The sequence below is a fragment of the Nyctibius grandis genome, chromosome 29 (assembly GCF_013368605.1).
Source record: "Nyctibius grandis isolate bNycGra1 chromosome 29, bNycGra1.pri, whole genome shotgun sequence".
Taxonomy (NCBI): Eukaryota; Metazoa; Chordata; class Aves; order Nyctibiiformes; family Nyctibiidae; genus Nyctibius; species Nyctibius grandis.
Window position 1 is genome coordinate 5,995,503 of NC_090686.1, and position 21,962 is coordinate 6,017,464.

General features: G+C 52.6%; 1 protein-coding gene and 1 long non-coding RNA gene across 2 annotated transcripts in view; one reads left to right on the plus strand and one right to left on the minus strand.

The window, feature by feature from the left end:
• Nucleotides 1-8,768, plus strand: part of LOC137674546 (uncharacterized) — a 32,869-nt gene extending 24,101 nt beyond the window's left edge. The window contains exons 2-3 of the long non-coding RNA XR_011049830.1: nucleotides 8,279-8,410; nucleotides 8,495-8,768. This is a non-coding gene — a long non-coding RNA (uncharacterized lncRNA). The remainder of the gene's footprint in view (nucleotides 1-8,278; nucleotides 8,411-8,494) is intronic.
• Nucleotides 8,769-15,844: 7,076 nt separating this feature from the next.
• On the minus strand, nucleotides 15,845-18,394 carry LOC137674531 (antigen-presenting glycoprotein CD1d-like). The gene is made up of 5 exons (XM_068419974.1): nucleotides 18,104-18,394; nucleotides 16,668-16,949; nucleotides 16,277-16,561; nucleotides 16,028-16,124; nucleotides 15,845-15,909 (listed from the first exon to the last, which is right to left on the minus strand). The coding sequence occupies exons 1-5, from the start codon at nucleotides 18,390-18,392 to the stop codon at nucleotides 15,903-15,905; spliced, it is 960 nt and encodes a 319-aa protein (XP_068276075.1). The 5' UTR covers nucleotides 18,393-18,394; the 3' UTR covers nucleotides 15,845-15,902.
• Nucleotides 18,395-21,962: the final 3,568 nt, after the last annotated feature.

Here is a 21,962-nt window from a genome sequence, read left to right on the forward strand (position 1 = left end):
GGCTGGTGCCTTCCCAGTAGCACACTTTAACTATGGCCCTTCATTCAGTTCTCATGTAATGCCCATGCACTACTCTTCCCCCTTGTGTGTCTCGGACCTTGCTCCTGAAGCATAAGGGGGTGAAGAACAAGCTACATCTCTGCTGCAGATCTCCACTGCAGGATCTGTGCTGCATTTGCGAACCTGTACGCTTTTAAATAATGGAAGAGGTGAAGTCTTGCATATGCTGATTTAGGTTTCTGTCTTTGGTATGAAGTTATTGCAGAGGGAGGAGGGAGGAGATCAAAACCCAACTCTAGCCCCATGAGTGTTTCACTGACACCCTCATAGCTCGCGTTTCTCCCAGCTCAGCTAAAATTTGATCACTTTGACCTTTTCCAGCCCTAAGATGCAGTGGTGCACAAAAAACATAACTAGAAATCAGAGACATGGAAAAACAGAACAAGGGACAGATTATTTGGGCTCCTATTTCAGTCATACTGATTTGTATTATGGTAGTTGAAAAAATGGAAGTCTGTGTTGAAGCAAAAATAGCTTTCTACAGTGCCTATTATCATCCCATTTTTAATAAATTATCTCAGATATTTGAATAAGGATTCACAGCTGTTGGCAGTGCTTTGAAACACCAACAGCCCTGGGCTCTCTCCTCAGGTCTCCACTAGCACCACTGACATCAGTGGTTTGCCCGAGGCTAGGTTACAGCCTTGCTGTCATCCTGCGTGAAGAGACAGACAGAAACACAGAATCATACGGTCATAGAATAGTTTGGGTTAGAGGGGACCTTTAAAGGCCATCTAGTCCCACCCCACTGCAATGAGCAGGGCCATCTTCAACTAGATCAGGTTGCTTAGAGCCCCGTCCACCCTGACCTTCAATGTTTCCAGGGATGGGGCATCTACCACCTCTCTGGGCAACCTGTGCCAGTGTCTCACCACCTTCGTTGTAAAAAATGTATTCCTTATATCTAGTCTGAATCTCCCCTCTTTTAGTTTAAAACTATTACCCCTTGTCCTATCACTACAGGCCCTGCTAAAAACTCTGTCCCCATCTTTCTTCTAATCCCCCTTTAAGTATTGAAAGGCTGCAATAAGGTCTTCCCAGAGCCTTCTCTTCTCCAGGCTGCACAACCCCAACTCTCAGCCTTTTTTCATAGGAGAGGTGCTCCATCCTCTGATCATGTTTGTGGCCTCCTCTGGACCTGCTCCAACAGGTCCATGTCTCTCGTGTGCTGAGGACTCCAGAGCTGGATTCAGTACTCCAGGTGGGGTCTCACCAGAGCAGAGTAGAGGGGCAGAAGCACCTCCCTCAACATGCTGGTCACGCTTCTAATGTTGCAGCCCAGGGTACGGTTGGGTTTCTGGGCTGCAAGCGCACATTGCCGGCTCATGTCCAGCTTTTCATCCACCAGTACCCCCAAGTCCTTCCCCGCAGGGCTCCTCTCAATCCCTTCATCCCCCAGCCTGTATTGATGCCGAGGGTTGCCTCAAGCTAGGTGCAGGACCTTGCACTTGGCCTTGTTGAACTTCATGCGGTTCTCATGGGCCCAGCTCTCGAGCCTGTCCAGGTCCCTCTGGATGGCATCCCTTCCCTCAGGTGTGTCAACTGCACTGCTCAGCTTGGTGTCATCTGCAAACTTGCAGAGGGTGAGCTCGATCCCACTGTCTATGCCATTGATGAAGATATTAAACTGTACTGGTCCTAATACTGACCCCTGAGGGACACCACTCATCACTGATCTCCATCCGGACATTGAGCCGTTGACCACTACCCTGTGGATGTGACCATCCAACCAATTCCTCATCCACCGAACAGTGCATCCACCAAATCTGTATCTCTCCAATACAGAGAGAAGGATGTTGTGGGCGACCACCTTACAGAAGTCTGGATAGATGACATCCGTAGCTTTTTCTTGTCCACTGATGTAGTCACTCCATCATAGAAGGCCACTAGGTTGGTCAGGCAGGACTTTCCCTTGGTGAAGCTGTGCTGGCTGTCTCGAATCACCTCCCTGTCCTTCATGTGCCTCAGCTTCTAGGAGGATCTGTTCCATGATCTTCCCAGGCACAGAGTTGAGGCTGATAGGTTGGTAGTTCCCAGGGTCCTCTTTTCTACCCTTTTTAAAAATGAATTAGTGACCTCCACATCTAAAAAATATGATGATTGATTAATTACAACTCCAACTGCAGAGGCTCTGTACCTTAAGGATCTATTACTGATTAGACCACAGGGAGCATAATAGGTTACAACATCTCCAAACAAGGCCAGGTAATGCTGTGATACTTTCAAAATTACAAAGTCAGTTGATATTAGAGCATCTTACTCAGTCATAGGGTCCATGTTAAACAAGCAAGTCGTACTGGTCCCGTTGTACAAGCTGGTAAAGCCAAATGCAGGAAGCATTTTTAAAAAGCCAAGCCCCTGAATGTCACTTTGCGGCTGTAACAGTCTAATCTCACCAGCACGTTTTGTTGGACACTAGATGGCAGACAAACCACTGCATGCAGCGAAACGGTTCCCAGCGCGCAAACATCCCTTCTGTATGACCCCATCCAAGAGGAGTCATGGGGACTGAAGAAGGATTCTCCCCAAAGCTGGTTTAATCTTGATGTTTTGTATATGTGGTTGATAGTGGCACAGCATTGAGGGAAGGGGGGGAGAAAAGACAACACATAATCAGGGCTCATACTTTGTTTCCTCAAATCATTAGGCGGCTTGCTGTGATTTACCATGGTATAGGCAAATCACAGAATCACAGAATCACAGAATCAATCAGGTTGGAAGAGCACTCTGGGATCATCGAGTCCAACCATTGCCCTGACACCACCATGGCAACTAGACCATGGCACTAAGTGCCATGTCCAGTCTTTTCTTAAACCCCTGCAGAGATGGTGACTCCACCACCTCCCTGGGCAGCCCCTTCCAATGGCTAATGACCCTTGCTGAGAAGAAATGCTTCCTAATGTCCAACCTGAACCTCCCCTGGCAAAGCTTGAGGCTGTGTCCTCTTGTCCTATCGCTGGTTGCCTGTGAGAAGAGGCCGACTCCCACTTCACTACAACCTCCCTTCAGGTGATGCTACTATTCCAGGCAACAGGACCCCTGAGCTGACTTGTCGGATGGTATCCAAGTGCAGTGCTTTGCCGGCTGTGAGGCAGGTGACATTCAGTCTGGCAACCCCTCTGCTCCTTTGCAGTTTCTATTACCTGTAACAGCTCTTGACAGCAGGCCATGACCAATAGGGCTGAAAAATAAAAGTCTAACTCTAATGGGACAAAACTTAGATACAGGATCTGAGCACAGGCATGGTGAAATACAGACAACAGCAGAAAATATTTAGGGGCCATAATACTTTGTTCTACTATGGTGCACTAGGTACCCACAAAATTAGGAACTGTCTCAGGGAAGCCTTGGCAAATCACAATTTGATTCGTGTGTACATAGAAAGCAAGAGCCCATCAAAGATATTCCCTGTGACAGTTTCTTAACAAAGGTTTCTGTTTCTTGCTGAAGAATTCCTGAGAGAGGGAAAATTGCCTGAGAAAGGAGAGCTTCATCAGGGCTCCCACCTACAGAGGACTTCGAATCACAGCTTGATTAATGCAGCAGCACATCCCACTTTCTACTTAAGGACACAAAAAGATAAGACGCTTGTTTTTATTTTTAGTCAGTGACTCATTCTTACCTTGCATCTATTTAGAAATATGGAAAGAGAAACAAACTGCTCAGATGACTTCCTGGAATTTTCAAAACCAGAAATAAATTATATTGAATCATGCCAATTCACACTTGGTCTAACTCTGGTTCACTTTTGACAAAATGGGTCTGATGAACCACATCTCAAATACCCTGAGAGCATCTACGCCCTTTCTTTTTTTTTTTCTTTTGATTTGACTTGTTAATTTCTCTGAAAATAACCTAAGTCCTAGAGCACTGCACTGCAACTCCTTCAGTGTACTGTACTGTGTGTTTAACTGGAGGTTGTGCTACTTGTCTCCCACCCTAGGGCTTGGTGTGCTAGAGAAGAGGCTCCAACTCCACAACATCCCACTAAATCCACATCAGGGAACAAGGTACAGGCAGCCAAGAGCAAAAATGGACTCCTAAAATCCTCCCATGAATAAAGCAAAACAGCAGGTATCTTACCACTTAAAGAATGTCCCATTCTTGGGTGAAATTAGCACTGCCAGCTCTGTTTTCACTGCACTTTTCCTAAAAAGCCTCCTGCCTTGTTGTAGAATCAATGTAAACATGAGGGCAAGGGGGCAGGGGCAAAAAATCACTGGGTTTCTCTCCACCATGTTGTGCATTTCTCCTCTCTGCAGGACTGTCGACGCACTTGAAAAAACCCCGAGCAAACCTTTACATGAACATTCACCATCTCGATACTGGTGATACACCCCAGCATAATAGTGCACCCCAGGCACTATTAGGAGTTACAAGTGGCTGAGGGAACTGAGGTTGTTTGGTCTGGAGAAAAGGAGGCCGAGGGGAGACCTGATCACTCTCTACAACTACCTGAAAGGAGGGTGTAGCGAGGTGGGGGCTGGTCTCTTCTCCCAGGTAGCAAACGACAGAATGAGAGGAAACGGCCTCAAGTTGTGCCAGGGGAGGTTTAGGTTGGAGATCAGGGAAAATTTCTTCCCCGAAAGGGTTATCAAGCATTGGAACAGGCTGCCCAGGGCAGTGGTGGAGTCACCATCCCTGGAGGGATTCAAAAGCCGTGTAGATGTGGTGCTGAGGGCCATGGGTTAGTGGTGGATTTGGTAGTGTTAGGTCAATCCAGGAAGTTCCTCGAATGTGTTGATGGTAACTTCCTTCTTCAAGTGATAGAGGAGCCAATGAGGAGAGGTACCATGCTGGACCTTGTTCTCACCAACAAGGAGGGGCTGGTGGGCAATGTAAAGCTCAAGGGCAGCCTTGGCTGCAGTGACCATGAAATGGTAGAGTTCAAGATCCATAGGGCAGCGAGGAAGGAACACAGCAATCTCACTACCCTGGACTTCAGGAAAGCAGACTTTGGCCTCCTCAGGGAACTGCTTGGTAGAGTACCATGGGATAAAGCCCTGGAGGGAAGAGGGGCCCAAGAAAGATGGTTAATATTCAAGGACCACCTCCTCCAGGCTCAGGAGCGATGCATCCCGACAAAGAGGAAGGCAGGCAAAAACACCAGGAGGCCCGCATGGATGAACAAGGAGCTCCTGGATAAACTCAGGCACAAGAAGGAGGCCTACAGAGGGTGGAAGCAAGGACAGGTGGCCTGGGAGGAATACAGGGAAATTGTCCAAGCAGCCAGGGACCAGGTTAGGAAAGCTAAAGCCCTGATAGAATTAAATCTGGCCAGGGATGTCAAGGGCAACAAGAAATGCTTCTATAGGTATGTCAGTGATAAAAGGAAGAGTAGGGAAAATGTGGGCCCTCTCTGGAAGGAAATGGGAGACTTGGTCATCCAGGATATGGAGAAGGCTGAGGTACTCAACGACTTTTTTGCCTCAGTCTTCACCTGCAAGTGCTCTAGCCTCACCACCCAAGTCGCAAAAGGCAGAGGCAGTGACTGGAAGGATGAAGAAGCGCCCGCTGTAGGAGATCAGGTTCGAGACCATCTAAGGAACCTGAAGATGCACAAGTCCATGGGACCTGATGAGGTGCATCCACAGGTCCTGAGGGAACTGGCGGATGAAATTGTTAAGCCAATATTCATAATTTTTGAGAAGTCGTGGCAGTCTGGTGAAGTCCCCACTGACTGGAAAAGTGAAAATATAACTCCTATTTTTAAAAAGGGAAAAAAGGAAGATCCGGGGAACTACAGGCCAGGCAGCCTCACCTCTGTGCCCGGCAAGGTCATGGAGCAGATCCTCCTGGAAAATATATTGGGGGACACAGAAATCAAGGAGGTGATTGGTGACAGCCAACGTGGCTTCACTAAGGGCAAATAGTGCTTGACAAATTTGGTGGCCTTCTATGATGGGATTGCAGCACTGGTGAATAAGGGAAGAGCAATTGATGTTATCTACCTGGACTTGTGCAAAGCATTTGATACTGTCCTGCATGACATCCTTGTCTCTAAATTGAAGAGACATGGACTTGATGGATGGACCACTCGGTGGACAAGGAATTAGCTGGATGGTCGCACTCAAAGAGTTGCGGTCAATGGCTTGATGTCCAAGTGGACACCAGTGACGAGGGGTATTCCTCAGGGGTCAGTATTGGGACTGGTCCTGTTTAACATCTTTGTCAGTGACACAGACAGTGGGATTGAGTGAGCCCTCAGCAGGCTTGCCAATGACACCAAGCTGTGCGTTGTGGTCGCCACGCTGGAGGGAAGGGATGGCATCCAGAGGGACCTGGACAGGCTGGAGAGCTGGGCCCGTGTGAACCGCATGAAGTCCAACAAGGCCAAGTGCAAGGTCCTTCATGTGGGTCGGGGCAATCCCAAGCACAAATACAGGCTGGGCAGAGAATGGATTGAGAGCAGCCCTGAGGAGAAGGACTTCGGGGTGATGGCCGACGAGAAGCTCACCATGAGCCGGCAATGTGCGCTGGCTGCCCAGAAAGCCAACCGTGTCCTGGGCTGCATCCCCAGCAGCGTGGCCAGCAGGGCGAGGGAGGGGATTCTGCCCCTCTACTCTGCTCTTGTGAGACCCCCCCTGCAGTGCTGCGTCCAGATCTGAGGCCCCCAAGAAGGACATGGAGCTGTTGGAGCGGGTCCAGAGGAGGCCATGAAGATGCTCAGAGGGCTGGAGCCCCTCTGCTATGGAGACAGTCTGAGAGACTTGGGGCTGTTCAGCCTGGAGAAGAGAAGCTTCTCGGGAGACCTTCTAGCACCTTCCAGTACCTGAAGGGGCTACAGGAAAGCTGGAGAGGGACTTTTTACAAGGGTGTGTATTTATAGGACGAGGGGGAACGGTTTTAAACTGAAAGAGGAGAGATTTACATGAGATCTTAGGAAGAAATTCTTTGCTGTGAGGGTGGTGAGACCCTGGCCCAGGTTGCCCGGAGAAGCTGTGGCTGCCCCCTCCCTGGCAGTGTTCAAGGCCAGGTTGGATGGGGCTTGGAGCAACCTGGTCTAGTGGAAGGTGTCCCTGCTTGTGGCAGGGGGGTTGGAACTAGATGATCTTTAAGGTCCCTTCCAACCCAAACCATTCTATGATTCTATGATCTGCAATGGTATTTGCATCTGCAATTGTATCTCCTTTGGTATCTGCACTGGTATCTGCATCTCCAATGGTATCTCCATCTGCTTTTGCATCTGAAATTGTATCTGCATCTGTGATGGCATCTGCACTGGTATCTGCATCTGTGATGGCATCTTCAGTGGCATCTGCAGTGGTATCTACAATGGTAACTACATCTGCCATGGTATCGGCATCTGTCTGCAACAGTATCTAAGTCTGCACCAGTATCTGCATCATTATCTGCAACTGTATCTGCCTTTGTTCTCGTACCTGCATCTGCAACAGTATCTGCATCTGCACAGTCATCTGCAACACTGTGTGCGTCTGCTATTGTATCTGCAATGATATCAGCTTCTGCAATGGCATCTGCAATGGCATCTGTGATTGCATCTGCATCGGCATCTGCTTTGGCAATGGCACCTACAATGGCATCTGCAATGGTATCTGGAATGAAATCTGCACCTGAAAAGGTATCTACATCTGCAATGTCATCTGCAATGGTATCTGCATCTGCAATGTCATCTGCTTTGGCATTGGCTTCTGCAATTACATCTGTAGTGTGACCTGCAATGGCATCTGCCTCTTTAGTGGCCTCTGCACCTGCAATGGCATCTGCAATATTATCTCAAATCATTTTGTCAGCCTGCCATGCTGAGTAGAAAAGACAAGGAGGTGCAGCAGGAACTCCGCAGTAAGATGGTAGCAGTGGTATTAAAGGGTACGTTACTGATGACCTCCTGAAAGGCAGTTACCTGGAGTACCACAGGAGAAAGGATGATTCCTAGGACAATACAAGGTTCCTGGGAAATATCAAGGGGGGAATCGTTGAATATTAAGACACTATGTGGAGAGAAATTCAGCTGAGCAGAAAAGTGATACTGAAGTTAGGATGAGTGGAAGAGCTGCCTCCACGGCTGAGAAGCAGCCTTCAAGCCCCCGGAGATTTGAAAGAGCATAGATTTTTTTTTTTTTTTTTGGTGATACAGGACTCAGATGGTACAGGGACAAAGCAGAGAAATTTTAATGGTAAGAGAAAAAAAATAAAAGAAATAAAATCCAGACTTTTTCAGGGAGGCCCATTAGTAACTCTTGTTCCCTTGCCGTAGGCTTTGTAAGCACCTTCCAGCATGGACAAGACCTGGGAGAGGACCTGGAGATCTCATTGCCCATAGGGCCCCAGTTCACTCAAGCAAAGCAAGTTCACCCTGGACCCAAGTACTCAAGCCCACGGACAACAGGTAAAACGAGGATCAATGTGGTATGCAGCACATTTAGGACTCCAACAGTAAAATCAGCTACGAAGACATTTCCCTTTTCTCCAGGCCTCCATGCTCCCAGGTGCAGCCATGGCAGGGCTCGGCAGAGGAAGAATCACAGAATCACAGAATCAACCAGGTTGGAAGAGCCCTCTGGGATCATCGAGTCCAACCGTTCACCTGACACCACTCTGTCAACTAGACTGTGGCACTAAGTGCCATGTCCAGTCTTTTCTTAAACACATCCAGAGATGGTGACTCCACCACCTCCCTGGGCAGCCCGTTCCGATGTCTAATGACCCTTGCTGAAAATAAATTCTTCCTAATGTCCAACCTGAACCTCCCCTGGCAAAGCTTGAGGCTATGTCCTCTTGTCCTATCGCTAGCTGCCAGGGAGAAGAGGCCGACTCCCACTTCACTACAACCTCCCTTCAGGTAGTTGTAGACTGCACTAAGGTCACCTCTGAGCCTCCTCTTCTCCAGGCTAAACACCCCCAGCTCCCTCAGCCATTCCTCGTAGGTCAGAGTTATGCTGCTAATGCTGCTCAGGATAACACAGGACAGAGGGGTCTGAACCTGCGGAACACAGGATTGCTCTCACCCCTCAGCTGCCCCTTAACCGTTCGCTACTCAGAACGCCACTGTCGCACACAGGCTGGGCAGCTTGCCTCTTCAGTGCCCAGGAGAGATGCACCAGGGGGAACTGGGAAATGTCTCTTCTCATTTCTGCTGTGTGGAGCTGGGGCCAGCCTTGGTGTTCAGGATCAGCAGCAGTTGCTCTCCAGACAGCTAAAGACAGGATTAACTGTACCTCCCTTGCATGTGAAGTTACACAAAGGCATTCACAGGAGGAAGCTTGTCTCGTATCTTTGCACTTGTTGCTCCCACCTCATCATTTTCTTCTTCTTCGTGATAGGAGTAAAGTTTCGAGTTCTTGGCTACATATTATTAAAATTGCTTTCATAACACATATGATACATACATTGTATAAACATAATACATATGCTGACCTGACCCACTTCTTAGGAAAGTCTGCTGCCTCCCTGGGGCCTGGGTTAAAGATGTGACGAGAAAACTTCCTACCCTGGTACAGCCCTTGGAGTATTGTCCATTATTGCTCTTTCATATAGGCAATCATGAAGTTGCAATAATAAGTCCAAGGGTGATCAAAAGAGACTTTAGGGCCTTGGAATGACTGGTTAAGGGATCAGGAGCACAAGTAGTGTTTTCCTCTATCCTTCCATTTGCAGGGAATGACGAGGGAAGAACCAAGAAGACCCAGATGATCAATGCCTGGCTCTGTGACTGGTGTCACTGGCAGAATTTTTCTTGTTTTGATCATGGGTCAGTCTACATGACACCAGGAGGTCAATGGTAGAAAAGGACCTTTGTGCAGGAGTTAGCAGGGCTCATTGAAAGAGCTTTAAACTAGATTTGAAGGGGGGAAGGGATAAAAGCAGGCTCACTAGAGATAAGCCTGGGGGTGGCACGCTAGTGTTTGAGGGACAGTGTGCTAATGAGGTCCTTCAGCCTGCTCCACGATGTGTTGAGTACACTGGAGCACATTTGAAATGTCTCTATACTAATGTGCACAACATGAGGAATAAACAAGAGGAGCTAGAAGCTTTGGCCCAGTCCCAGAGCTACGGCATCATTGGCATAAGTGAAACCGAGTGGGAATGAGTCCTGTGGCTGAGTTGCTGTGATGAACGGTTATAGGCTGTTCAGGAGGGTTAGGCAGGGCAGGCGAGGCCAGGGGTGGCACTGATGTAAGGGAAGGGTTGGATTGTATGGTGCTTGCGTTGGCAATGACACGGTTGAGAGCCTCCGATTAAGGGGAAAGCAAATAAAGAGGAGGTTATGGGAGTCTATCATCAACCACCCAGCCAGGACAATGACATTGATGAATTATTCTACAAGGAATTAAGGGATATCTCTAGATCAGCTGCCTTTGTCCTTATGAGTGACTTTAACTTCCCAGAACTGGGAATATCATACAGCTGACACAAACAGGTCCAGGAAGTTCCTGAAGAATGTTGAAGATAACTTCTTGGTGCAGGTATTAAGGGAAACGACTGGGAAAGGTGTCCTCCTAGATTTGTTGTTTGTAAACTGAGAGGCTCCCATGGGCAAAGTGGTGATTGGTGGCTGCCTTGGTCACAGTGACCACAGAGTAGTTGAGTCTCAAATCATTGGCCGTAGGAGAAAAACTGCCAGCAAAACTTTGGCGCTGAATATGGGGAGAGCACACTTGGGGCTGCTGAGGGAGCTAGTTAGCAAGGTCCCCCGGGAAGCTGCTTTTGAAGGTATTGGGATCCACGAATGCTGGTCACTTCGCTGTCGGGAGAAAACTTATGCAGCCAAAGCTCGATTAGAGTTCTAGCTGGCCAGCACTGTGAAGGACAGCAAAAAGGACTTGTAAAAATATGTTAACAGCAAAAGGAGGATAAGAGATAACATTGGTCTGTTACTTGATGAGGTCGGTCACCTCACAAATATGGATGTAGACAAAGCAGAGACATTTAATGCCTTCTTCACCTCTGTCTTTGACACCATTTGGCCCTGGGACTCCTCAAGTCCTGTGTTGGAAGATTGTGACTGGGGGGGGATGATAAACTCCCAGCCAACTCTGAACATGTTCGAGACTTGCTGCTCTGGCTGGATGTGCATAAGTCTATGGGGCCCACTGGGCTTCATCCCAGGGTACTGAAAGAGATGGCCAACGCTATTGTGCAACCTCTCTCCATTGTTTTTCAATGGTCTTGGGAGTCTGTAGAAGTCCCAGTTGATTGGAAGCTGGCAAATGTTGTTCCAGTTTTCAAGAAGGGAAAGAAGGAAGACCCTGGTTATTACAGGCCTGGCAGTCTCACTTCAGTGCCTGGTAAAATTACGGAGAAGGTTGTTCTGGGAGTTATTGAAAAACACTTGAGAGACAACAGAGTCATTGGTCATAGCCAGCACAGGTTCACAAAAGGAAAGTCCTGTTTCACTAACTTAATTTCCTTCTATGACAAGGTTACCCATCTAGTTGATCCCAGTAGAAAGATCCTTTCTAAAGCACTCCTAGTCTAAACACAGGCCAGAGGCACTGTTGTGCTTTAAGCCTGGCCAGCAGCTCAGCCCCACACAGCCACTCGCTCACTCCTGCCCAGTGGGATGGGGAGGAGGATCAGAAGGGTAAAAGTGAGAAAACTCATGGGTTGAGGTAAAGACAGTTTAACAGGTAAAGCAAAAGCTGCATGTGCAACCAAGTGAAATAACGAATTCATTCACCACTTCCCATGGGCAGGCAGGTGTTCAGCCATCTCCAGGAAAGCAGGGCTGCATCACGCCTAACAGTTACTTGGGAAGACAAACGCCATCATTCCGAACGCCCACCCCTTGCTCCTTCTTTCCCCAAGCAGAGGACAGTTTGTAAACTGAAGATCAGGTGTTCGAACCCCATCTGTGCCTTCCGCCCAACATAGAGAGCAATCAGAGCTAAATGCTGCACCAGGAAAGACATCAGGTCCTTCCCCGCACACTCAGCAGACAGCAGAGCATCCGGGAGACGGAGACTTGCCTCCGAGGACACAGCCCATCTCTAGGCCCCCATTTCACATGCACAGTGTTTCTCTCCATGGCCAGACAGAATCACAGCTGCTTGGCATTATCTCTTGTAATGGGTTGTGCTTAAATACCACAGTCAAGCCCCCAAATTACTTCCAGTTCAAGAACTATAAGCATAAATTCAAGCTTAAAAATGTGATAAATTATAATGCAAAAAACATTTTTCCAGATTTGTAAGGAATGTTCTGATAGGCAAGTTTGCAACAATGTGACTTTAATGCACAGTTACATATTTAGGATATTGGACAGTAAAACAGAATTTGATTGCTTATTCTACATACTTGTGGGATAAGCTTTCACCCAAGATGGGTTTGAAGTGTCAAACTGGGATCAACAGGGATACTGCCCAAAGCAATCTTGCACTGAACCAGCTTGAAAAAGGCAGTATATTTTTTTGCATTTGTTAAGCCTGTCTCTCACAATGTGTGCTGAGACATGCACACAAGCACCTACAAGGCAGAGTTGTTCCTTGTAGAACAGCTTACAGTGGTAGGACTCTGTCCAACGCATTGTTGGCATTCTTTCTAAACTTAAACACAAAAGTGTATTTAATTTACCACAAGAGCTACAATAAAAATTTCCCCAAACCCATAGCAGAAATAATGGGATTCCTGCACCCTTGCTGCACCTGCAGAAGCAACCAGACTGGAACCAGATGTGCAACAATTCTCCCAACCTGCAAAGCTTCTCAGCCACCAGTGGGCTTACAAGAAACAGCACAGGCCATGGGCCTGCTCTTCCCTGTCATCTACTCAGCCACCAGTGAACTCACAAGCACCTACAAAAGCCAGGTGCCTTCTCCTGCCCTATCAGCTATTCACCCACCAGTGACAGCATAAGCACCAACACGACCCAGGTTCTGCTCCTGCCCTATGAGCTACTCAGCCACAAGTAACATCACAATCACCTGCACCAACCAGTCCCCAGGTCCTCAGTCACCACTGGTCTCATGCTGATGGGATCACTCCTATGTATGAGGCTTCCTGAGAGCTGCTGCTACAGTGCTCTTGAGAAAAATGCTACGCAAGGTCCCTGAGCCATCTTGTCTGGCAGGGATAGGAGAGCTTCTGTGTACAAGGGCCCCAAATCCCGCTGGTGCACCCATGATGGAAACGAACACTGTGAATGCAGCCGCAAGCCCCTCCAGTGCACTGCGTCTGGGCACACTGCTGTGAGCCAGCGTCCCCAGCGCCACCCCAGAGATAGAAATGCTGCTTTGTGCGAGGGTTTGAGTCTCCTGGGGATGGAACCACTGCTCCAAGGAGCTCCACCAGCTCACTGGTTGAGCCCACAGCTGTGTGCCTGCATCCCAGGGCCTTGCTGGTATACCATTAGTGGGAATGCTGCTGCTTGACTGGAGCATCACATGGGCACATGTTCCTGGTCCCCACCGCTCTCCCAGCTGATTGGCACACTGCTGTGTGCAAGGCTCCCTGAGCACTGCTGCTGCTCCTGGGCTGGGATAGATGCTGTATGTAAGGGTCCTAGAGACTCACTGCTACTCCTGGGCTACGCACAGCCTCCAGAAATGTGGGGGGGTACAGCCCCAGCCCTGCCACAGTGACGGTCCACGCAGGAGGGCCCAGATGTTCCTTGGGTGCCTCGTGGCGCCTTTCTCTGGTTTGTGTGCGCGGCATGGGGGGGTGCTGCTGCAGCTCCATCACAGCCTGGCTCCATACGCCAGCCCTTAGACTGGGGTAAAAGCTGCAGGAAAAGGCTCAAAGAAGCACTGCGGTCTTGGGAGACAATTTATTTTTAAAGTCTTGCCTTTTTCCAGGGTATTTTTTTCATCGTGTGACAGTACGAGAGGTGAATTCCTGGGACATTCTTTTGAAAGCCCTGGAGGACATTGTGCTGGGCATGTTCAAGAAGCTTAAGTTTAAATTATCACATATTGATGATGAAGGCATGCGCAATTTTTCCAAAGGTTTGCTTGAAGAAGCCGATGATGCAGTCAAGCTTGCTGAGCACATGTGTGCGCACTAGGGAGCTGGTCTCACTTCCAAGAGTGAGGAATTGCATGGACCTTCTCTTGCTGTTGCTGTGCTTACCTATTTCAGGGACTGCTGTTGTGGTTCCTCCGTGTCCCCTGGGATCTCCCACACAGTGCCTACAGCGCTTGTCCTCCATGGCTGGAGAACCCCTTGGTCAGGCACGATGGGCTGGGCTCCTCGTCTTGCTCGGGGAAGGAGAGTCCCCATGTGGGAGTGGGGGCTCCTTGGGAAGGAAGGGCCTCCCCGCAGACCCAACTGCAGTGCAGCGTGTCTGCTGCCTTCACCCCTGGCAGAGGACCCTGGGGTATGGGATGGAGGGAGCACGGGGGGAGCGGGGCGCAGGGGATGGGGTGTCACAGCCCCAGCTCGGGGACCCCCAGCACTGAGAGCAAGGGCCACCCCCTGAGCCCTGGGCACCACGGCACGATGCCATGGCAGCGGGGTGACGTGGGGCAGGGCAGAAAGGGGCCTTTGGAGCTGGTGGCTGATGGGCTCCACCTGGGAGGATGGTCCGGGCGAGGACTGGGATGGGAACACCCCTTGGATCATCCACGGCCGCCCCGGTGCTGGGGGGGGGGGAGCTAGGGGTTGGGGGAGGCTCTGGGGGTGCTTGGCGTGGGGGGGGCCGGGGTTTGGATGGGGCCAGGGGCCACTGGGAGGGATCTGGGGGGTCTGGGTCGGGTCTGGGGGTCCCCGCAGGCCGGCGCTCGTCCGCCCATCCCCAACCTCCCTCGCCCCTCATCTGCCCTTCCCCGCCATGGGCAGGGCCCTGGGGACGTGTGGGGGGGAGGAAGGGGCTCACAGGGACAGGCGGGGCTGGGGAAGGGGACAGGGAACGGGAGCTTGGGTTGAGGAAGGGGCCAGCGCCAGGGCTGGGGGTGTGTGGGGAGCGGGAGAGGTGCGGGGGAAGGGGCCTGCTGGGGATACAGCGGGAAGGGGGATGAGGAGGGGTGCGAGGGCCAGTGCCGGGGTGGGCAGGACAGGGGGAGCCCCTCGCCCAGGGCTCACATGGGATGTGAGGGGTGGGCTGGGGCACCCCAAGTGCTGGGGGAATTTGGGTGGGGGCAAGGCCGTCCCCTTGGCTGCAGGGGGGGTCCCCCGCGGCCATGGCGGCACCCTGACACCCGGGGCGGTGGGGGTGAACTGACCCCTCTCTTCTGCCCCTGGTGCAGGTGGGGGTACCGCCTGCCCACGGGCTGCATCCGCTGTCCCTGACGGAATGTCCTTTGCCACCACTCGCGCCCAGAGCGCCCGGCCCTGCATGGCACAGCAGCCTCTGTCCCCTCTGTGCTGCTGCCCCAGCACTGAGCCGGGCGGGTTTGCCCGGTTGTGTTTCCCATGGGGGAGGCGAGCCCCATTCCCCCAGCTGGCCAAGTGCCTGGGCTCCCCGTTCCCCCAAGCTGTGTGCTGGTCCTGTGCCTGTTTGTCACCATCTCCTGGTCCCAGGGACTGGGGGCTGGTGCAGAGGTGCTGATGTGCCCCTCCGAGGGGTATGTGGGAGGGAGATGGTCCTCCCTCGCCGCATTGCTGCCCCATCTTGTGTTGGCAGTGGCTGAGTCCTTCTGTTTTGTGGGGAGCCTGGTGCTCCCCAGGACAAGGGACTGGTGCCAGGGACACCCTGTTGGTGTTGGGGGGCTGTCCCAGTGTTTCACTCCGGGATGAGGAGTGTTGGCATGCCCCTGGGCTGCAGCAGAGCTCTTCCCATCTGTCCTGGGGTGGGCAGGAGGCATGTGATGCCCTGTGCTCGCATTGGGCATAGCACACCAGGAGTTCCCACATGCGTGGGGGTGTTAATTAGCAGTTTATTATCAGGGAGGTGTGTGGGGCTTGTGTGGCCCTGGGGCATCCCTGGTGTGGTGTGTCCTGGGCTCTCAGCTCCTGCAGGAGAGGAGGAGGTAAGTGAGGCTGGACAAGGGCTGCCAGGCAGCCCCCACCTGCCATGGCCTGGAGCCGACGGGGCTGGTGCAGCTGGGTGAGGGGGAGATGGAGACCTCACCTGCGTCTGTAGCACCAGATGGCCCCAGCGAGGGCTGCAGCCACGGCCAGCAACACTGCAATGGTGATGCCACCACTGAGACCTGCCTTGGAGCTGCCTGGAGGAGAGAGGAGAGAGAACGGTTGTGGGTGCACAGGAGGCTGTGGCAGGAGCTGCCCTTGGAGCCTGACCCACCATCCTCCAGGCACCTGCATGGGGCCAGGGGCCTCTGCCAACACCCTGAATCCCATCCCCATGGGTGGCACCTACCCCACGGGATGAGGAGGCTGCGGGTGCCCAGGCTGCGGTGGCGCACGCGGCAGGCGTAGCTGTGCCCGTCACGGGGGGCCACGGCCAGGATGCTGCGGAGCTGGTAGGTGAGGTCGGCGTTGGGCAGGACGGTGCTGGTGTTGAGCGCCGGGCCCGGCGGCACCTCCTGGCCATCCCGCAGCCAGGCCACGCTGATGGGCCGCGGGTAGAAGCCGGTGACGCGGCAAACCAGGAGGAGCTGGTCTGGGCTGGGTGTGCGGGCGAAGACCGTGGCCACGGGCAGCTCTGGGGGGTGAGAGCCAAGGTTGGGGGGGAGCCCTGGTGGGGCACCGCTTGGCCCCAGTGCGTGGGGGGCTTTGGGGTGACCATGCCAGGGTTGGGGTGGTCTCACCTTGTCTCTCCAGGGCTGTCCTCCCATACTCAATGAATTTCTTCATGTGGTCAACACAGGTGACATTGAGGAGGTGCTGTGCGGTCTCAGAGAAGCCGATGAAGGTGTTAAACTGCCTCTCAACTTGCGCCGCCAGCTCACTTTCCTGCTGCCTCTCCCAGCGGCCGTTGTCCACGTCGAAGCTGACGAAGTTGTGAGCATTGTAGGCGAGAAGATAGAATTTGGTATAGGAGCCATTGGGATACAAGTCGCAGCCGGTTCTGACCTGGAACACAAAGGGGTCTGGGGCGGGGGATGATGGGCATCAGGAGTGCAGTCTGAGCTGGAGCTGCAGCCCAAAATTGCAGCCTGGCACCTGCTTCTTTGGGCACAGCCCTTTCCCCCTTGCTTCTGCACCCCAAGTCATTCTTCCAGGGAGAAGACACGAAATGCCCAAGCTCAATTAGAGTTCAAACTGTCCAGTGTTGTGTCAGACAACAAGAAAGGCTTTTTTAGGTATGTTCATAGCAAGAGGAGGTCTGAAGAAAACACTGGAGCAATACTTGTTGAAGCTTCCTGAGGAGGTGAAGTGGAGAGGGAGTTGCTGAGCTCTTCTCCCTGGAATCCAGGGACAGGACACCTGGGAATGGTTCAAAGCTGCCTCAGGGCAGGTTCAGACTTGACATTAGGAACCTTTTCTTTACAGAGGTGGTCAATGTCCTAAGCCTGTCCATGTTTAAGAGGCATTTGGACAATGCCCTTAACAATTGGCTTTAAGTTTTGGTCAACCCTGAAGTGGTCAGGCAGTTGGGCTAGATAATCGTTGTAGGTCCCTTCCAACTGAACTAAACTTCTGTATTCTATATTTTATATTTTATATTCTATTCCACCATGTCACTGCTATGTTTTATGCCAGATGAAAACCTGTCCTGAGCCCTGTAGCTCATCCTGCCCACAGCAGGGTCAGGAGCCATTGCAAAGCATGAAGCACAGCTCTGGGGGAGTGACAGGACTTGGGGTGCGGGTGAGTAGGAGGACGGTGGCACTCTGCCCGGCGCCCTGTCCTTGGTTAACCAGCCCTGCACCAGCATGTGGGGCCAGGCGCTTGCTCTGTGTGTCCCGTCCCACAGACATGAGCAGAGAGGCCCCTTTGACCTTGTACTCCACTTTCTCCGATGACTTCTCTGGTGGGATTTGGGATGTCTGGAGAGCAGTAGGGGGGCTGCGGTGAGGGCGTAAATGGAGCTAACATGGCCAAGATTTGTGCTGGGGGCCAGGATGGCCCCGTGTGACCTCCGCACAGCACAAGGTGGTTTGGGGGTCTTGCTGGTTCAGAATGAAGCCCATTCCCTGCCCTCCTGCCAGCTCTGGTTTGGGAAAGCTGGTGGTGGTGGCTCTGAGCTCCTTCTCACAGCTCCCTGCCTTGGGCAAGGAGATGCTGAGCACCTGGTACTCACAAGGTGTCTGGTAAAGCTTGGCATCACTGGACAGGGCGAGGATCAAGTTCTGCACGTAGACCCCGAAGAGGTTCTTCAGGTTTTCCCACTCTGCTGCAGGCAGGGCTGGGTAGACCCATGATTGGAGGTAGAGGATGTTCCAGGTGTCTTTCTGCAGGGCAGCAAAGACGATGTCCTCCAGGGTGGCCCAGCCAGCAGCGTCCACAAAGCTGGTGTTGTAGAAGGCTAAGCTTGTGAAAATGTGGAGTTTATAAGAGCCTGTGGGGAGAGAGGGGAGAGGAAGGAGCATTGAGGTGCATGAGGAAGAAGGAGGAGGTCAGGGGACTGCCGGCTCCAGTGCTGGTGGGCGGCCCCGGGAGGAAGGGTGGCTTGCAGTGCCCCTGGGGACAGGCAGGGTAAGATGGGGCAGATGGGCAGGGCGGGGAAAGTCCCCTGGTTTCACTCCATTTGCAGTTGTCTTCCACGGCATCTCTGAGCCTCTCTGAGTCTCTCCCTGCTTCTCCTCTAATTTCCAGTTTTCAGCCATCCACTGCCCCAGTGTGACCTTCTGGGAGCTGTCATTTAGCTGTGTAGAAGGGATGGCAGGAGGGACCTCGGTGCTGGTTTGGGGCGATGCTTCCCCTGGCAAGCGGTACCTCTGCCAGGACCTGGATCCATTGGAGACCTGCACACAGCGCAGGGGCTGGGGGTGGTATCAGAGGGAATAAGACAACCGTGATGGCCTGCTTTGAAACCATGACAATGAGAATAGAAAGTCCCTAAAACAAAGACCTATAAGTACCTGCTTTGGGACCAGCCATTGTTTTAGCAGGAACTGCAGCAGGCTGCAAAGTTAAACAGTAGCTTAGTGGCAGCTGCTAGGATGAAAGTATGAACTTAAGTTACCTTAGGTGATCTTAATACTAACGAATACACCCCTAGGAGGAGATTTAAGATGCAAACGTAGGACAGCCCTAGGATAATGTAGGACAACCCTAGTTCAATGAGTTAAATTGAAATTAGGCCACGCGCGGATAAACTTTTGTGTAAGTGACCAATCAGCTATTTCTTAATTGTTATCCTTTTGTGTAAAAGGTGGCGTATGTTTCCAAAAGGTGTGCTGGCTGATGTTCAGTGCCCGGCACCTGATTCTGCAGAATTGAAATAAATATCTCGGCTCAGTGTGTTGATTGATGTTCTGCACACCGGATGAAAGAACCCTGCTTCAGGGACAGCAGGGGGGCGGGGAGGGAGGGGCATTTCACCCCAGTTTAGAGGCTTCCAGGCAGTGCTCAAAACCGAGCCCTAAGAGGAGGCAGGAGACTGGCTTTGATGCTGCAGCGCTGGATGAGGCTGTGGTAGCAAGCAGGGCGGAGTGAAGCCTGTTTTGGAGCGTGGTTGCCCCCCTGGCCAGGGCACAGTGAGTGCCTGCCCCCCAGAGTGGGAAACACAGGCTGAGGATGCAGGTAAAGGCTTGTTGTAGCTGCGGGAGGAACCTACGAGCGTTGTTTCATAGGGGGAGAATGCAGAGGATCGAGGGACCCTTCGACTGCAAGAGAAACGATCCCACAGGCTGAGGGCGGTGCCCAGGACCTGCTCAAGGGGTTGGAGCCCAGTGCAGGGCTGTTGTGCGTGAGGGGCTGAGACCCCCTGCTGCCCACAGGCTCCCTGTCTTTGGGGGCACCCCAGGCCTGGCTGAGGGACCTCTTGCCCCTTGGCTGCTCAGGTGCCTGAACCCTAGTGCCAGTGGTGCTGGGCTGGGCAGCGTGGTGTGGGGCAGGGAACCCCGAGCAGGTGGGTAGGGATGGGGCACCTTTGGGTGCTGTGGGGTGGGGGGTGGCCCCTTGGTGATGGGGAGAGTGGCCTGTCTGTGCCCACCCCTGGCCACCTCTGTGGGGTCCCGCAGTGCAGGGTTGGGAGCAGGTGGGGGTGAGCCAGGGCTCCCACTTACCCTCTCGATCTGCCCACGTCCCAGGGAGGAGGAGGAGAAGGAAGAGGAAGAGGCGAGGGTGCTGCATGGTGCTGGTGGCAAGTGTGCAGAAGCAAGTGTAGCCGGAGGAGGAAGGGGCCACGGGAGCTGTGACTGCACACTTCTCCCCAGGGCTTCTCTGCCTGTGCAGCTCTGGTGGTGCTGGTGTCACGGGACGGCCCTGGTAGCCAATGAGGCTGGTGCTGAGGTTTTGGGGAGGGCCTGGCCGGGTGTGCTCCCCAGGGGGAGGTGGTGTGGCTGGTGGAGGGCTGGGCTGGGGCGCTCTGGCCAGCAGCTGTGAGTGCCAGGGGCATTTGAGTGGGTGTGAAGTCATCCCTCCTGGCTGCAGCAGCATCCTGACACCCAAGGAGATGTTGGCTGAGCCCGGCCCATGGTGGCCTTCGCCTCCTCCTGTGGTAACCCCCAGGGATTTGCTCTGTAGGCCCCTGGCAGAGAGTATTTGGTTTAAGTAGCAAGGTTTTGGTAGTACGCGGCCTGCAGGGGTGGCTACTGTGAGAAGATGCCAGAAGCTGCCCCCATGTTCAACAGAACCATTTCCAGCCAGCTCCCAGACAGACTCGCTTCTGGCCAAGGCTGAGCCAATCAGCGACATTGGTAGTGCCTCTGTGATAACATATTTAAGAAGGGGTAAAAACTGCTGCACAACAGCAGCTGGGAGAGAGAAGTGAGAATATGTGAGAGAAACAGCTACGGAGACACCAAAGTCACTGAAGAAGGAGTAGGAGGAGATGCTCCAGGCACTGGAGCAGAGATGGTGCCCATGCAGCCTGTGGTGAAGGACCACGGTGGAGCAGATATCTACCTGCAGCCCATGGAGGACCCCACGTCAGAGCAGGTGGATGTGCCTGAAGGAGGCTGTGACCCCATGGAGAGCCCATGCTGGAGCAGGCTCCTGGCAGGACTTGTGACCCCATGGGAGACCCGTGGTGGAGCAGTCCGTTCCTGAAGGATTGCACCCTGTGGAAAGTATCCATGCTGCAGAAGTTCGTGAAGGACTGTCTCCTATGGGTGGGACCATATGCTGCAGCAGGGTGAAGAGGAAGGAAGGAGCAACGGAGACAGTGCATAATAAACTGACAACAATCCCCATTCCCCATCCTGCTGTGCCACTTGGGAGGAGGAGGTAGAGAAGTCAAGGGTCAAGTTGAGCCTGGGGAGAAGGGAGGGGTGGGGGGAAGGTGTTTTTAGATTTGTTCTTATGTCTCTGATTTTGACTGGCAATAAGTTAAATTAATTTCCCCAAGCTGAGTGTGTTTTGCCTGTGATGGTAATTGCTGAGTGATCTCCCTGTCCTTATCTCGACACACGAGCATTTTGTCATATTTTCTCCCCCTTGTACAGTTGAGGAGGGGGAGTGATGGGGAGTGATGGGGAGTGATGGCTTGGGGGTCACCTGGCAGCCAGCCAAGGTCAACCCACCACACCACCTTCCCTGGGGGCACGTTGCTGAAAGACAGAGTTCCCCAGAACCTCAGCGTGGCTCTTTCGTTGCTGTAAGGCATATTGGGCTGGTGGCTGTCCCCCATCGCTCCAGCTTTTGCAGGGGCAGGAGTCAGGCATGGGGGTAGGATTTGGAGGAGATCCTGACCCAAAACCATCCTGGACAGAGGGTGAGATCAGCACTGGAGCTGGAGCGGCTTCACACTGCTCGAAACACCTCCCTGCATCAGGGGATTGGAGATGTCACTTGGGTCCTTCCTTCTCTCCCCAGCAAAACAGCTCAAAACCCTCCATCTCTCCCTGGTTTGTGGCCTGCTCCATCCCCCATCCCATTCAGCAGCCCCGTGCTGGTCTGGCCCCACGTTGTCACCGCCCTTCTGCCAGGGACAGACACTGGCCATGGAGATACTGAGAAGTGGGAGAGGTTGGCCGAGGAATTGCTTCTCCTGA

Coding starts and splice junctions, on each gene's coding strand:
- LOC137674531 (XM_068419974.1), bottom strand. CDS start 18,392: ATGCTCCTTCCTCTCCCCTCTCTCCCCACAGGCTCTTATAAACTCCAC. Junction 16,950..18,103: donor CAAGCTTTACCAGACACCTT/GTGAGTACCAGG, acceptor CCCCCGCCCCAG/ACCCCTTTGTGTTCCAGGTC. Junction 16,562..16,667: donor GACAGCCCTGGAGAGACAAG/GTGAGACCACCC, acceptor CTCACCCCCCAG/AGCTGCCCGTGGCCACGGTC.